Genomic DNA, 18,442 nt, shown 5'->3' on the forward strand with positions numbered 1-18,442 from the left:
AAACTAATAGGCAACTGACAAAACGGGAAAAGATAGTTGCAAATGGCATATCAGATAAAGGGCTAGTATCCAAAATCTATAAGGAACTCACCAAACTCCACACCCAAAAAACAAACAACCCAGTGAAGAAATGGGCAGAAGACATGAACAGACACTTCTCCAAAGAGGACATCCAGATGGCAAATAAGCACATGAAACAATGCTCAGTGTCCCTCCTCAACAAGGAAATACAAATCAAAACCACACTGATACACCACCTCACGCAGGTCAGAGTGGCTAAAATGAGCTAATCAGGAGACTCTAGATGCTGGCAAGGATGTGAAGAAATGGGCACCCTCCTACACTGTTGGTGGGAATGTACACTGGTGCAGCCTTTCTGGAAAATAGTGTGGAGGTTCCTCAAAAATTAACAATAGAACTCCCCTATGACGCAGCAGTAGCACTGCTAGGAATTTACCCAAGGGATACAGGAGTGCTGATGCATAGGGGCACATGGACCCCAATGTTCACAGCAGCACTCTCAACAATAGCCAAAACAGGGAAAGAGCCTAAGTGTCCATCAACGGACAAATGGATCAAGAAGATGTGGTTTATCTATACAATGGAATACTACATGGCAATGAGAAAGAATGAAATCTGGCCATGTGTAGCAACATGGATGGAACTCGAGGGTGTTATGCTGAGCGAAATAAGTCAGGCAGAGAAGGACAGATACCATATGTTTGCACATATAGGTGGATCACAGAGGACCACGAGGGAGAAGAAGGGGAGAAATAGTTGGGGAGAGGGAGAGAGGCAAACCATGAGAGACCCTTGAATGCTGAGAACAAACTGAGTGATGATGGGGGTGGGGAAGAGGGGAAGGGGGGTAATGGGCATGGGGGAGGGCACTTGTCGGATGAGCACTGGGTGTTATATGGAAACCAACTTGATAATAAACTATTTTAATTTTTTTAATTTTAAAATAGGGTGGAGAAGGAACACGCTCTGTCCTGAAATTACTTTGTATTGGACAAAAGTTGGCGCTACACCTCATTAAATAAGATTATTTCTAGGCCTTGGTAACCACAGTGCAATGTAGTTCAAGATTCTGCCCAAGATGAGTGTCATGCCCGTCCGTGTGCTTGTTCACTCCCAGCATAGTCACTGGACACATCCATGGGTTCACTAACAGGCACAAGGATAAAAGGGTTGCCTACTATTCATATCAGTGGGGTTTGATTAAAGAGACAGGGCATCTTTGGATTTAATTGTTACTATGTGTCAAAGGGTTTGGAGAATATCAGTTAAAGAAGCATTTTCCTGACTGATGAAAAATAACTCACTTATGGTCGTCTACCCCTTCTGGAAGGTTATATAGTGTATTAATGTAGTGCGTCATAAAAATTATTTTTAAAATGTTACATATTTTTTTTTAAATGTTTTATTTATTTCTAGGAGAGAGAGAGAGAGAGAGTGAGCAGGGGAGGGTCAGAGAGAGAGGGAGTCACAGACTGAAACAGGCTCCAGGCTCTGAGCTGGCAGTCAGCACAGAGCCCGACGCGGGGCTCGAACCCACGAACCGCGAGTACATGACCTAAGCGAAAGTCGGACGCTTAACCGACTAAGCCACCCAGGCGCCCCTAAAATGTTACATATTTCTTAAATTAGGCTACTTCTATTTTCCAATGTGCATGACCTTTGCATGTTACTGCTATCATGAAAAGTAGTTCCCCTTTGCGTTTAAAAACAATGTGTTAAAACAAAGAAAAACAAATCTGTGCAGTCCCTTTACACTGAAAACCTACAATGAAGTAGCTATGTAACAGTTTGCATCACTCTGTTTAAAACAATAAAAGTAAAATCAACAACAAAAGTATATTCCACTTCTACAGATATAGACTGAGACAAAATATGCATATAACAAAAACTCTACTAAGAGATTACTGTTTAAATAAGTATGTAAATACAACTTACTTGCTAATCTTAAAATAATTACTTTATTAACTCTAAAAATAACTGGCCAGAATACAAGAAAGTTGAACACATGAACAAGAAGTTAGGGCACCCTAAATGCAGAGGCATGTTTCATCTACAGCCCTGACAAATGGGCAAAGGCTTGGGTCCAAAACTAACTATGACTGAGTATCACTTAGTTTCAGTTTCTTCATGTATAAAATGAGAAAAGCACAATCTCCTTCACAGGCTTGCTTTAAAAAGATTAAATGATGCTACATAATGGAAAATGTGTAACAGACCAGGTACATAATAGGCAGTCAACATTTGCTCTCCCTTCCCCAGTGCTATAATAGCATAGTCAACCAGCATGTGCCTCATAAAAAATTTTGGGTTATAGCTTTTTTTTAAATTCCATAATCTGGGAAACAGATTCCAAAAAAAATGACCTATAACTAGATTTGTTAGTATATTCAACTTATAATAACTTGGAGTTATTAAAAAGTGTCTAGGCTATTCAACATCACCATCTTCTAACCCACTGCACACATAGAATTAACTCTTAAAATATGTACTCACAAAGCACTAGCTGAAATTAGAGAAAATTCTATTCACCAACAAGCATAATGCAACACTTGCAAGAAACACAAGACAATCCTACGTGGAAATGTCCTTCCTGAGACAATAAAAATTCTGACAAAGATGCTACAGTTGTTTATTGTAATCAGATCAGCAAATAAATAAGTGAAAACAAAATGAATATTTCCTGCCATTATCCTCTATTAGAAAGAAAGGTATAAAACAAGAAAGAAAAAAGACAGCATGCAGGCAAGAGAAAGCTTACATATAATAACAACAGGACACAATCATGCTAGAAGTTACAGTCCATGAAATGACTTGTGAACTTAATTCAAAAGTATATTGCATTTTTTCATCAATAACCACTCATAAAACCACATAGCAAATAATACAGACACATAGAAATCTCTTGCTTCATGATTGCTCTGTGAAATAATTTAAGTTGCAGAAATGAGAGGAGGAAAACAAATGTCTACAATAGATTTTTTTAATAAGCAAATGCTATTTTCATCAGGACTATATTTATGGCCCCTGTGGTGATTAATTTTGTGTCAATGCAGCTAGGCCACAATAACCAGATTTGGCCAAAAACTATTCTAGATGTTTCTGTCAAGGTAGTTTTATGTAAGATTAATACCTAAATCAGTAAAGTTTGATTCTTAAGCAGATTATGCTCTGTAATGTGAATATGCTTTATCCAATCAGTTGTAAGTCTTAATAAGAAAAATGAAACTGACCTCCTTGGAGGAAGAAAGAATTTTATCTTTGGACTGGAATTACAACTCTTCCCTCTGTCTAAATTTTGGACTTGCCAGTCTTCACAATCATGAATCAATTTCTTGAAAACTCAACCTATCTCATTCTCTCTCTCTCTCTCTCTCTCTCTTCCCCCCCCCTCTCCATACACATACATACACATATACCCCACATCATACTGGTTTTGTTTCAAGGGAAAGCCCTAACTAATATGACCCCCATATCATTAAATTCATTCCTCAATAAATGACCTCATCACCAACTACATATAATCAACTTACTCTTCCTTTTTGTCTTATTTTTTTAATAAAGCCATACCTCAATAAATGAATCTTGTAAAAAAAAAAATCTCTTTAATTATACAATTAGCAGGGTTGATAAGGAATGAAAAACCTTGGGGCACCTGGGTGCCTCATTTGGTTAAGCATCCGACTTCGGCTCAGGTCATGATCTCACAGTTTGTGGGCTCGAGCCCTGCATCAGGCTCTGTGCTGTCAGCTTACAGCCTGGAGCCTGTTTCGGATTCTGTGTCTCCCTCTCTGACCCTCCCCTCCTCACGCTGTCTCTCTCTCTCTCTCTCTCTCTCAGAAATAAATAAAAACATTAAAAAAATTTTTAAAAACAAAATGGAAAACCTTTCAAAAACTGCAAACCCAACTCAGCAGGTAGGTGATGCCTTCTACGAATACATCTTGCTGTGAGATTTCCACAGGTCTACATGCCCCTGAACTAACAGAGGGCTAAACATCAGGAAAACTGAAGTCAAGCAAGCTTCCCTCCACCACAGCAGCTTATCTGCTTCTCTGTGACACCCATTCTTTTTCAGCACCTTTGTCAACACATCAGTGCCCTACTTCTCAGACTGGCTTCAATATAGTATTGAGTTCCACTAGCCAGATTATTATCTCACTATTATCTTCTCAACTCCAGAATTCCCATTTGGTTTTCTATAATTTCTAACTAACTCCTCATTGAAATCCTTTATCTGTTGAGTCATTGTTATCATGCTTTCTTTAATTTTAGAAACACAACGCACTTAGTTCTTAGAACACATTCTATCAATATAATATGGTAAACAAATCTAGAAATCTGTCTTCCTCCACAATGTGCAGTTACTAATGTCTCTAGTCTGCTCTGCTTTTCTTTAATTCTTGTTATTATTTTGAAGCCTAGTTTCCTGGAGTTGCCGCCATGTCTATGTAGCTTCAGTGGTTAGTCAATGATTCAACAGAGAATTTACTTAAATACTCAATAAAAGGTGTCATCCTTTCCAAAAGGATCTATGTGTGGACATGGGAGCACATTCAACATCCAGAACAGTTTCAAGTCTCCCCACATTTTAGTTTAGTCTCCACTGTGTAAAGTCATCATAAAAGTTACTATAATAAAAAAAACACAGAAACTGAAAAACATTTTTCTTAATGATGCTAATCTTTTATTTCAAGACTGAATTCTGACCTATTGCTTATTTTCTTTTGTCTCCTGCTGTCACCTTGCATATGAGAAAACAGTAAGCAGAGAAATAACAAGGCCTGAGACACAATCCTAAATATGTTTTTAATTCCTTTCTCTTCTCTCTTGTAAGAGCATTGTCTTATGGTAACAAAGATTTTAGGATAGCAAAATTCACCCTCTGGATTAACAACATAAATTTTTAATAGTGGTTCAAAGAATTTTTTTAATTTCCTTACCCAGAAGATCCAGTGCTCTTACAAACACCAAGGAGGGGCCTTTTTTCAGCAAAGTTGTCACACTTCTGAGTACCTGATAAAAAACATAAAATAAAATGTAAAATAAAACTTTGAGAAGTATTCTTGTATATTTTCCATTATTTTCATGCTCTCAAATTATTTACAGCTGAAGAGACATCAAAACATTCATTATAAATTGACATAATTTATACACTTGACTGAACAAAAATAGAACAGCTACAAATAAAACTATAACTATTTTTAAAGTTGAACCAGCATTTAAGAGATATTATTTTTAAAAATTGGCACCAACTTCAATCTTATACACATTCTCCATGAGATCAGAAACCTCCTGGGGCGCCTGGGTGGCTTGGTCAGTTAAGTGTATGACTTCAGCTCAGTTCACGATCTCATGGTTTGTGAGTTCAAGCCCCACATTAGGCTCTGTGCTGACAGCTCAGAGCCTGGAGCCTGCTTCAGATCCTGGGTCTCCCTCTCTCTGCTCCTCTCCAGCTTGTGCTCTGTCTCTCTCTCTCAAAAATTAACAAACATTAAAAAAAGGAAAAAAGAAACCTCTAACTTCACCAACTAATTACCTAAGGCCAGTATAATTTTCATGTCAAAACTAAGTAAAGTTAGGTCAGGCCAGGAAAATTATAAAATTATAGGCCATTATCAATGTACATAAATGCAAAAATCGTTTTTAAAAAATAGTAAACTGAATAGCAATATATGAGAAAAAAATAAAGTCTCCTAACAAAGCTGGGTTTACTCAAGTAATAATTTCACATTACAAAACCTATTAATGTAATTGCTTATATTAGCAAGGTAGCAGATGCAGAAAAATCATTCAAAGCATTGCCATGAAAATCAGTAATAACACAAGGATATACAATTAGCTGTTCCTATTCAACCCTATACTGAAAGTACTAGACAGGATAATAACAATAAATGAACTCAATAATATTATTGGCTATAAAATCAATGTAATAGCAGCAACAAGAAGAAGATTACAGGAAATACAAAAGGCTCAGAACCACACAAAAAAAGATGCTCAACCTCACACATGAGAGAAATTCCACTTAAAACTATATTGAAATTTGCTAATTTTTATAAGTGATAATGGTACTATGGTTATAATTTTAAGATTCCTTATCTTTTGGAAATAAATAAGAAAATATTAACCAATAAGCTGGCATGATATCTGGGAGGAGATAGTTCAAAATATTCTCGATAGAGGGGAATAGAGGTTAATGAAATAAGATTAGCCATAAAATGATGAGTAATGAATTCTGATAAAGAAAAATAAGTATTGCATAATCTCATTTAAATGTGGAATCTGCAAAAATTGAACTTATAAAAGCAGAGAGTAGAATGGTGGTTGACGAGGATTGGGGAGTGGGGGAAATAAGGAGATGTTGGTCAAAAGGTGCAGAGTCTCAGTCATGCAGGATGAACATACTCTGAAGATGTAGAGCATGGTGACTGTAGCTAATAATATTATATTGGATACTTGAAATGTGCTAAGAGAGTAGATGGTAAGTGTTCTCACTTAAAAAAAAAAGGTAACTATGTAAAATGGTAACTATATTAATTAGCTTGAGTGTGGTAATCATTTCAGGATATACACATATACCAAACATCAAACTGTAATCCTAAATATATATGATTTCTAATTGTCAATTATACCTCAATAAAGCTGGGGGGCAAAATCACCTATTTCTATATACTAGCAATGAATGTATGAAAAATGAGATTAAAGGTACAATAATAATTTGTACACTTGAAACTAATATTACATTGTATTACACTACTGGAATTTAAATAAAAACTTTTTTAAAAAGTAAAATTAATTTATAATTGCTCAAAAAAATGACTCAAGTATAAATCTAACAAAACGTGTAGAACTTACACACCGAAAGCTACAAAATGCTGATAAAAGAAATGAAAGACAATTCAAATAAATGGAGATATATAATTGACATAAGACACACAGATTAAGGGAACAGAAAAGCACCCACAAATATGACCAACTGATTTTTATAAAGGTGGAACATCAATTAAATGGAGGAAGAGTAGTTGTCTTTTCAACAAATAGTCCTGGAGCAACTGGATACCCATAGGAAAAAATTAAACTGGACCTAAACCCTATACCTTATCCAAAATTAACTCAAAGCAGATCACAGATTTAAATATAAAACTATTTAACTTTTAGAAGAAAAGTTAGAAGAAAACCTGCAGGACCTAGGGTCTGGTGAAGAGTCTCAGACATGCACAACATCAAAAAGTATAATTCATAGGATCAAAAAAAATCAATAAATTGGATTTAATTAAAATTAAAAGCAGCAAAAAAAATTTTAATAATAAAAAGCAAGCTACACTTTTGGGGAAAAAATACTTCCAAAACACACATCTGACAAAAAACTCATATCCACAATATATAAACTTAAACTCAACACTAAAAAAAAACAAACAATCCAATCAGAAAATGGGCAAAAGATATAAAGAGATATCACTGAAAAGAAGATATGGATGGCAAATAATACAGATGAAAAGACTGTCAACATTATCAGCCAAAAGAAAATGGAAATTAAGACCAAAATGAGATACAATTATACAGCTAATAGAATAACTAGAAGAGAAAATCATTACAGTGACAAATGTTGACAAAGATGTAAAGAAACTAGATCTTTCATACATTCCTGGTAAAAGTGTAAAATAGTACAGTCCTTCTAAAAAAGAGTTTGATATTTTCTTTAACAACAACAACAACAAAACATATACTAACCATACATCTTAGCAATCACAGCACTGTGCATTTATCCCAGAGAAATAAAAATTTATAGCGACACAAACTTGTACACAAATGTTTACAGTAGTTTTATTTTATTTGTAATAGTCATAAAGTGAAATCATCCCAGATGTCATTCAACACGTGAATGATATCTCTATACCATGCAATATTAATCATTACAAAAATGAAACTGTTCATACACTGAACAACTTGAATATAACTCAGGAACATTGTGCTAAGTGAAAAAGTCAGTCTCAAAACTTCATATACTGTGTAATTCCAGTTATGTAAAATCTTGAAATGACAAAACTGTTATAGTGATGGAGAGCAGATTGATGGTTCTCAGAAGTTAGGGATGGTGGAAGAAGGCACCATGAAGGAAATCGTTGCAGTTATGGTCTAGATTTGTATCTTGATAGTGGTGGTGGTTAATGTGAACTACACTTGTGATGAAACACCATGGAACTATGTGCACACATTCCACCAAGGTCAATTTCTTGGTTTACATATTATTCTATACCTACATATGATGTAACCATTGGGAAAAGTTAGGTGAAAGGTACACAGTACACCTCTCTAGTATTTTCATAACTTCCTGTAAATACATAATATTTCAGAAAACTCCTTGCTAGGACTGGTTTATAAATGTTTTTCTATAATATTAAATAATTAGAGATCTTACTCTTTAAAAAAGTATGTATGTCTTGCAGAAGATTGAAATTGAACCACTTTCTTACAACATACAAAAAAATAAATTTCAAAAAGGATGAAAGACCTAAATAAGACAGGAAACCATCAAAATGCTAAAGAGAAAACAGGCAGCAACCTCTCGTCGCAGCAGCTTTTTATTAAACATGTCTCTGGAGGCAAAGGAAACTAAAGCAAAAAAGGAACTACTGGGACCTAAACAAAATAAAAAGCTCTGCACAGCAAAGGAAAAAAGCAACAGAACTGAAAAGCAAACGACAGAATGGGAGAAGATATCTACAAATGCCATATCAGATAATAGGTTAGTATCCAAAATCTATAAAGAACTTATCAAACTCAACACCCAAAAAACAAATTATCCAGAGAAGAAATGGGCAGAAGACATGAATAGACACTTTTCCAAAGAAGATGTACACATGCCTAACACATGAAAAGATGCTCAAGTCCCTCATCATCAGGCGAATACAAATTAAAACCACAATGAGATACTACCTCACACCTGTCAGAATGGCTAAAATTAACAACTCCCCAGGAAACAACAGATGTTTGTGAGGATGCGAAAAGATTTTGCACTGTTGGTAGGAATGCAAACTGGTGCAGCCTCTCTGGAAAACAGTATGGAAGTTCCTCAAAAAATTTAAAATAGAACTACCCTACAACCCAACAATAGCACTACTAGGTATTCATCCAAAAGATACAAAAATACGGATTTTAAGGGGCACATGCACCCCATTTATAGCAACACTATCAACAATAGTCAAATTATCAAAAGAGCCCAAATGTCCATCAACTGATGAATGGATAAAGAAGATGTGGGTGTGTGTGTATACATATATACATATATATGTACGTATAGAGAATATACATTGTATATATATATTATACATTGTATGTATATGCATTGTGTGTACACACACACACATACACCAACAACGGAATATTACTTGAAGATCAAAAAGAATGAAATCTTGCCATCTGCAGCAATGTCGATAGAACTAGAATATATTGTACTAAATGATTATAAATGATTAATTTACTACAGATTGTGTGCTGTTACCCCTGCTAAACAAATAAATCAAATTTCACAATTAACAATATAACTTGAATGAAGCACAAGTTAACAATTAACTGGTCCAAAGCCCACAAAATTTATGTTCCAAATTAATTATAGCTTGATTTCATCTATGTAAACCTAATTCTTCATTCCTACATATTTCACCTTCACTTTTAACAATAACTATTTTACTTCTGCTTCCTGGTCTCTATAAGGTCTTTACAGTTTGTACCTGTGTTATACATAAAAACTTGATATTCTGATAAATGAAACATCATGTCTTTAAAATGCAAATAATACTGCCAAGAATAGTTTGATTCTTTTGCATTTCTCAAACCTAAACAGAAGAACTCCCACATTGGTTTCAACTGACCTAACAGGTTACATAAGTACTCCCGACTTTGTGCTAGAAGGTCAGCCACCTGACACTTACTGAAGACTTAAACTCTGTGGATATTCAGAGAAGACAGCCAAGCAAAAAAATTTAAGCACAAAATAAAACCTTAACTTGCCAAAAGCATAACCTCCAACGCAACTATTAACTGTGCAAGTAAAAAAGACCAGAGTCAACAATAAGCAAAAAATAACAGAACCTCCAAATGTATTTGAGGCATGCTTTTCATTTAAAAAAAACAAAAAAACAAACCAAAAAAAAAAAAAACACTTTAATTTTGGAGTTGGAAAACTAAGTAACAAATTCTTAACTCTGCTTTAAATAATGTCATCGTGGATGATTTGAAGAAATACAGTTTTTAAAGTGTTAGTATAAAAATTCTACAATCTCATGAACACTATAGCTATTAACCTGATTTTTCATGCAGTTATAAATAGGAGCATGTACTCTCCATGATGCCTAATGGAGTCATCACCCTCCCATAATGTAATCCTCCAAATTGTAGAGGATTAACTTTTTATATATAAAATTGTGTTTATTTGCATGTACAATAGAGAGAATGACGTTACACACACCTGTTCTACAGCATTTAACAGAATGTAGCATGATGATTGAAATGAAAAGCGGCTAGCCAAATCCATCAAATATAAAAACTATTGCAATCCTGTTGTAAAGTCCTTTTGTTAAACTCCTTTTATTCTAAATCCTTTTAATTCTGTCCTATAACACTAAAACATTTATAAAAAGCTTAAAATCCTAATAAATCGCACAATTAAAGTAATGAAAACGGGCTTGCCCACCAAGTCACAACTCCTCTCTCCCTCAACAAAATTCAAGACAGTTTGCATGTCAGAAAACGTTAAATAATATCCTTCACCATACATACCATTGTAAACTCATTTAAACCAAAGAGTTTAAGCTCATAAATCAGCCTTAAAGATCGCAATACATCAAACAGAAACCACTCTTGCAAGAATCCAAAAGCATATCCAGAGGTAAATACAAACCCAAGTGATAATGAAATATTCCAACTCTACTCTTTTGATGTGGAGGATGGTGTCTTGAATATAAAGATTTCACACAAAAGTATGCTAATACTAATAAAATTTAACTGAGAAAGTATTTTGCAGAAAGATCCCATTGACAATTTAATACATCCTATCAGTTAAACCATTTCCAAGCCTCCTATTCCTTTTGATTTTAATGAAATAATTTTCTTTTAGAAAAGGTTTAATCCAACCAGTTTGTCCATGTCCAGTTTTCCTTATAGGTTCTCTCAATGTGAGCTTCAAATTGTAGTCATTATTTTGCAGATCTAAGTTTTGGCTAGAAATATGATTCTATTGTCATTTATAGTCAAATTTATTGCGTGTAATTTTAGATTCTGTCAGGATCTTTTCCTACTAAAAAGTTGTATTTTCTTACAAAATTTTCTACTTTATGCTACAAAATACTCTCCATTATAATCTGGGTAATCCTCACATGTAACTCTTACCTAAAAGAGGCAAATGCAAGGAATTTTTTAAGACAGAAAGGCGCCTGGGTGGCTCAGTCGGTTAAGCATCCGACTTCAGCTCAGGTCATGATCTCACAGTTCATGGGTTCGAGCCCCGTGTCAGGCTCTGTGCTGACAGCCAGCACAGAGCCTGCTTCCGATTCTGTGTCTCCCTCTCTCTCTGACTCTCCCTTGCTCACGCTGCCTCCCTCTCTCTCTGAGAAATAAATAAAACATTAAAAATTTTTCTTTAAAAAGAGAAGACAGAGATGAAGTTAGAGATGAGGAGGGAGGCAGATACAGGAAACTAGATACAGAGGGTGCAGGTTCCACCAACCAACCACAAGGAGGATAAACAGGACAGAAACCTTACTACCTTGAACAGTTTTATCTAAATAAAGACACATTTGTCATTTGCCTCAAATATCTAAAATATCTGTATACACTTTAGCTTCCACAGTTTCAAAAAGTTTAATATATTAAAGACATTTTTTCATTACCGCTAGCTTTATTTCCTTCCTCCATAAGTTAAAACGTTTGATATGTGAAGTATTCCTTAGCAGTGGCATCACACTGCTTCACTTTGCTAATCTGGCCTTTGCGGCTCTTTCACAGGATGAGACTCCTCAGTCCCTAGCAAGGACAAAGTACAAACCATTCATCTGACAGCGAAGTAAACTGATATTGAGAGGTTAAATAATTTGTCCAAGTTGTTGTGGTTCTAAATGCCACATGTGCACCTGAAAGTCCAGAATTCTTTCCTTTGCTTCCATTGTTCACTGAAAAAAGCTACTGCCAGAAAATTAGGATCAACTTCCCTGCTGAAATATAAAATTATTGGCAGAGGCTAATGTATTTAATCCCTTAGTGCTTTAATTCTTTCATCTGTAAAGTGAGGATAAATACCAGTACCTCACATAGGATTGTTGTGAGGATTTAGAAAGATAATAAATGCAATGGACTAAGCAAGGTGCTGTAACATGTAACAACTCAATAAACTTGATGTAGTTATGACTGTTGCTGTCAACTCTAGTATGGTGAATCCACTCATCTACTTTTCTGGTTTAAAAAAAAAACAAAAACTGCTCTTCTACCATGGGGCCAGTATGTCTTTGACTTATCCCTCTGTCTTGTTCACACATACTGGAATATGCCAACCACACTTCTGCCTCAGGAATGCTGCATTTTTCTGCTCTCTGCTTAGAAATACTCAGTTATGCCCTAATTATGTGCATAGGTCACTTGCATGCTTTTTTTTTTTTAGATCATGCTAAATAATTTCCAATCATAAAGATCATCACAAATCACATTCTAGCTTCTTACTAGGATTTATTTTTCTTCAAAACACTTAACAGATTACATTATATACGCATTTCTCTATTGTAAATTACAGCGGCATTAAAAATTTTAAGCAAATGAGAAAATTGTTCAGGGGCAAAGGAAATAAACTATGTGCGTAACATTGATAATGGTTAATTAGTATGGTTAAAACTAGTGAGCTTTTCCTCTTTTTTATCTAAAATGTGACCAAAATATTAATAATTACTCATGGGAAAAGGTATAGAGGAGTTTATTAACCCACTCTTTCTACCTTTATGAGGCTTTGAGATTTTTCAAAATAAGAAGTTGCAAATATATGCATTACAATACAAAGTAATCTACTTCATTCAAAATGTTAATTACATCCACTTTAGAAGTGATGGCCAATGCTACAACATGAAGGTTTTTAACAAGTTTTACCTCAAACTTTTTAGAAAAAGGTTTGCCTATAAAGCAAAATAACCTCAGAATAAGCACAAAGGATAACTAATCTTTCATCTGAATTGCTGAACTACAAACATGAACATGATCATGCACAGTCCCATTTCAAAGTTAAATAGTGCTTATAACTGTTCATGAGTCTTACCCGTGAATATAATAAAATTCTTACATATTTACAGTCATTGTATACATGTATATTTCACATTTCAAGTAAACCATGTGTATACTTAAATATTGTTTTAGATGTGTTTTACAAAATGGGATCACAGTATACATATCATTCTGAATCTTATTTTCCTCATTCAATGCATCATGTATATCCCTCAAGGTCAACATCTAATGCACTTTTTCATAGCTTCCTAATATTCCATCGTGCACCCGCAACATAATTTATTTGACTATTCCTCCTAATGTGCATCCAGGCTGCCTGCTTTAAACATTCTTGTAAAGAATATATTCATATAGACTGATACTTCTGTTCCTGTGGAGTAGACATTCGAAGATGAAACTGCTAAGTCAAAGGACATTTGTGGGACTGCTAGATGTATTTAATTTAATAAATACTGTTTGCTCATTTTCCAAAAAAGCTTTTAAAATTCACATTCCACCTGGGACACCTGGGTGGATCAGTTGGTTAAGCATCTGACTTCACCTCATGTCATGATCTCAAGGTTAGTGAGCTCAAGCCAAGCATCAGGCTCTGCACCCCCCAGCGTTTGCACACATTCTCTCTCGTGTGCTTGCTCTCTCTCAAAAATAAATACACTTTTTTAAAACAGCAGAATTAGTTTCAAACCATACATGTGACATTACATCATAGTTTATATTAATATGGGAACTCTGTATATACTAGAAAAAGAATGTACATTTAGTTTAGAATACACTCAGGTAACGAAGATAAAGATGAAGTTCAAGATGAAAAATCTATTATATGGCTAGTATGAGAACAGAGGAGCCAAAATTGTATTACCAAAAATCTTAAGATGCTTAGGAATTACCTATTTACAAATGTACAAATTTAAAAATGTGTAAATATAAATATGCATGCACTTAAGGACTTGATTTTAAGTAGCTTAACATGTTAAGATTTAATGCAAAATGTCAAAAACCAATGAACATGTTTTCTAGTCATAAATTTTGATGTGAACATAATGTAGTAAATAGAGCATGGAATTTGAAGTCAGACACACATGAAGTTGGACACACAGAAACACACAAAACACATTACTGCAACTAATTGCTTTATAACCTTAATTCTGAACTTTAGTCACCACTTCTATAAACTGGAGATTCTACCTAACCTACACATAGCAAGGGCTTAATAAATGGTAGCTATTATAATAAACTAAGATAAAATGAAAGAATTCCAGGGGAGAACTGATGTTAAAAAGTTGGTGATAGAGGGGCACCTGGGTGGCTTAGTCGGTTAAGCGTCTGACTTTCACTTAGGGCATGATCTCGCGGTTCGTGGGTTCGAGCACCGCGTCGGGCTCTGTGCTGACTGCCAGCTCAGAGCCTGGAGCCTGTTTCAGTCTGTGACTCCCTCTCTCTCTGACCCTCCCCTGCTCACGCTGTCTGTCTCTCTCTCTCCTAGAAATAAATAAAACATTTAAAAAATTAAAAAAAAAAAAAGTTGGTGATAGAGCACAAATCTTTAACCATAAATTAAACATAGCAGGCAATTATTAAAAAATAATTGTGAGCTTCACACAGTGCTATAAGCCAAATGAAAGGAAGCAAGAGATAAAGTCTTATTAAAGTCATACCTCCTCCACAGGAATTTCTGGACTACATGAAACAATAAGAAGAAAACTAAATAATAGGCATTAGGTCTCTTTTCAAGCACCAAAGAGCTCACAGAGATCATCTTTGCTTGGCTGATAAGAAAAGTTTCACGGACAATATCAAATTAGAATTAGGGGTCCATAAAGGATAAGAATATGTGGAAGGAGAGTAAAAAATTAAAAGAGGTACCCAAGAAATACAAATGAACCAATACAGGATTAAAGTCAAGACAAAGTATGTATGTAGTTTAACTAGACAAGGATTTATTTTGAGTTGAGTAATAAAAAATAAAGTTGATGAGTTAGGACTGGACCAGTTTGGACCCAAAAAACGAGAGGTAGGAATTAAAAGTGATAAACAACAAGCCTTTATCAATCAAGCAAACAAAACTACTAGTTAGAGAGGAATGAACCAGCAGCATTATTTATAAAGAATATAGTTAAAAATGAGAAACCTAAGCTATTATTAGAGAGTGGGATGGAGAACACAAGCCTATTTTTCTCCAAGTCCTTTGCAGTTTCACATAAATTTTAAATCAACTTGTTGAGGTGCTGGGGTGGCTCAGTCAGTTAAGTATCTGACTTCCGCTCAGGTCATGATCTTGTGGTTCATGGGTTCGAGCGCTGCATTAGGCTTTGTGCTGACAGCTTGGAGCCTGGAGCCTGCTTCTGATTCTGTTTCTCCTTCTTTCTCTGCCCCTCCTCGCTCACACTCTGTCTCTCTCCCTCTCAAAAGTAAATAAACATTTTTTTAAAAAACTAAATCAACTTGTCAATTTTTTCAAACACCCTAGTGATTTGATTGGGATTTTGCTGAATCAACAAATTAACTTGGGGAGGTCTGATGTGTATAATGAGTGCTCTAATCCAGTGGTTCTCAACCCAGTGGTTCTCAACCAGGGGAGATCTGACAATGCTGGGAGACATTTCTGATTGTCATGATTAAGGGCAGAGGAGGACATTATTCACTGAGGTCTCAAACCAGATAAAACTGAAAGGTCCATTAATAGTAAAACAGACAAATATGATATATTCATACAGTGGGTAATTTTCACAGGGTCATCATACTTTTTCTTAATGGAACAGACAATAAATATCTCAGGCCTGTGGGCCATGATGTCTCTGATACAACTACTTAGCTTTGCCCACTTACAACAAAAACAGCTTTAGACAATAATTGAACATATAGACATGGTTGTATTCCATGAAATTTTATTTGAAAAAAATGGAACCAGCTGTGGCCATGTCTGTCAGCCCATGCTCCATGTCAGCATCTATACTGGAGTGGTGGTTCACAGAGGGGGCAGAAGGAGGTTGTGCGAGTGACATTTAATGGGTAGAAGCCAGGGATGATGCTAGACACCTAAAATTATGCAAGAAAGACCTTCACAACAAAGAATTATCTGGCAAACATGTCAACAGTGCTGAGAAACTCTGCCTCACAGTGATGGAAATTGGTAAGCTATAGATTCAAAAAACAACATGAAGACATTTGACAACATGTTTAAATAAGAAGCCAAAGCAAAAGAATGTATACTCTACGATTCCACATATATTAAGTTCAGAAACAGGTAAAATTGAGCCATAGAGTTCAGGGGGATGCATATTTATGCAGTAGCTTAACAAAGAAAGGAACTATTCACCATAAAACTCAAAAATGGTGATTGCTTTGAAGAAGGAAAGGAGACTGAATGGAATGGGTCACTTGGGGGCTTTGGACTTGCTAACAATGTTGCAGTTCTTGTCCTCAATGTTGCTGAAAAGGTACTCGTGTTATACTGTGTATGTATCTTAAACTGTATATGTTAAACTGTATATCTGTCTTATGTACTTTTCTAAACTTATTATAATTTACAATATAACCAAAAAGTTATTTAAGTTAAATTTGACAGAAGGGAAGATAAATTTAAGAATTCCTCCCCCAGGGGCGCCTGGGTGGCTTAGTTGGTTGAGCGTCCGACTTTCGCTTAGGTCATGATCTCGCAGTTCATGGGTTCGAGCCCCGCATCGGGCTCTGTGCTAACTGCCAGCTCAGAGCCTGGAGCCTGTTTCAGAGTCTGTGACTTCCTCTCTCTCTGACCCTCCCCTGCTCACGCTCACTCTTTCCTAGAAATAAATTAAAAAAAAATTTAAAAAAATTAAAAAAAAAAAAAAGAATTCCTCCCCCAAATACCTAGGAATAAACCTAACCAAGGATACAAGAGCTCTGTATGATGAAAACTATAGAAGACTTATGAAGGAAACTAAAGAAGACACAAAGAAATGGAAAAATATTCCATGCTCATGGATTGGAAGAATATAGCTAAAATGTCATTACTACCCAAAGCAATCTACACATTCAATGCAATCCCAATCAAAATGGCACCAGCATACTTCTCAAAACTAGAACAAACTATCCTCAAATTTGTATGGAACCACAAAAGACCCCAAATAGCTAAAGTAATATTGAAGAAGAAAACCAAAATGGGAGGCATCACCATCCCAGACTTTAGCCTCTACTACAAAGCTGTCATCATCAGGACAGTATGGTATTGGCACAAAAACAGACACATAGACCAATGGTTAGAATAGAGAACTCAGATTTGGACCCAAAAGTGTACAGCCAACTAATTTTTGACAAAGCAGGAAAGAGTATCCAATGGAAAAAAGACAGCCTCTTTAACACATGGTGCTGGGAGAACTGGACAGCAACATGCAGAAGAATGAAACTAGATCACTTTCTCACACCATACACAAAAATAAACTCAAAATGGATAAAGGACCTGAACGTGAGACAGGAAACCATCAAAACCCTAGAGGAGAAATCAGGAAACAACCTCCTTAACCTCCACCGCAGCAACTTCTTACTTGACACATCCCCAAAAGCAAGGGAATCAAGAGCCAAAATGAACTATTGGGACCTCATCAAGATTAAAAGCTTCTGCACGGCAAAGGAAACAATCCACAAAACTAACAGGCAACCAACGGAATGGGAAAAGATAGTTGCAAATGACATATCAGATAAAGGGTTAATATCCAGAATCTATAGGGAACTCACCAAACTCCACACCCAAAAAACAAACAACCCTGTGAAGAAATGGGCAGAAGATATGAACAGACACTTCTCCAAAGAGGACATCCAGATGGCCAACAGACACATGAAACGATGCTCAGCATCCCTCCTCATCAGGGAAATACAAATCAAAACCACACTGAGAAACCACCTCACGCCAGTCAGAGTGGCTAAAATGAGCAAATCAGAGAACTGTAGATGCTGGCGAGGATGTGCAGAAACGGGCACCCTCCTACACTGTTGGTGGGAATGTAAACTGGTACAGCTCCTCTGGAAAACAGTGTGGAGGTTCCTCAGGAAATTAACAATAGAACTCCCCTATGACCCAGCAAGAGCACTGCTAGGAATTTACCCAAGGGATACAGAAATGCTGAGGCATAGGAGCACATGTACCCCAATGTTCACAGCAGCACTCTCAACAACAGCTAAAACATGGAAA

The 18,442-nt window shown here is 35.7% G+C and overlaps 1 protein-coding gene across 8 annotated transcripts in view; it reads right to left on the reverse strand.

Annotated features, from left to right (window-relative positions):
* The window catches only part of BCAS3 (BCAS3 microtubule associated cell migration factor), a 599,290-nt gene that overhangs the window by 502,886 nt on the left and 77,962 nt on the right, over positions 1 to 18,442 (reverse strand). For all 8 annotated transcript variants that reach the window (XM_039255980.1, XM_039255983.1, XM_039255979.1 and 5 more), the window contains exon 7: positions 4,962 to 5,034. In XM_039255980.1, coding sequence (XP_039111911.1) covers positions 4,962 to 5,034 — 73 coding nt within the window. The remainder of the gene's footprint in view (positions 1 to 4,961; positions 5,035 to 18,442) is intronic.

The sequence above is a fragment of the Hyaena hyaena genome, unplaced genomic scaffold, assembly GCF_003009895.1.
Source record: "Hyaena hyaena isolate Hyena2069 unplaced genomic scaffold, ASM300989v1 scaffold_553, whole genome shotgun sequence".
Taxonomy (NCBI): domain Eukaryota; kingdom Metazoa; phylum Chordata; class Mammalia; order Carnivora; family Hyaenidae; genus Hyaena; species Hyaena hyaena.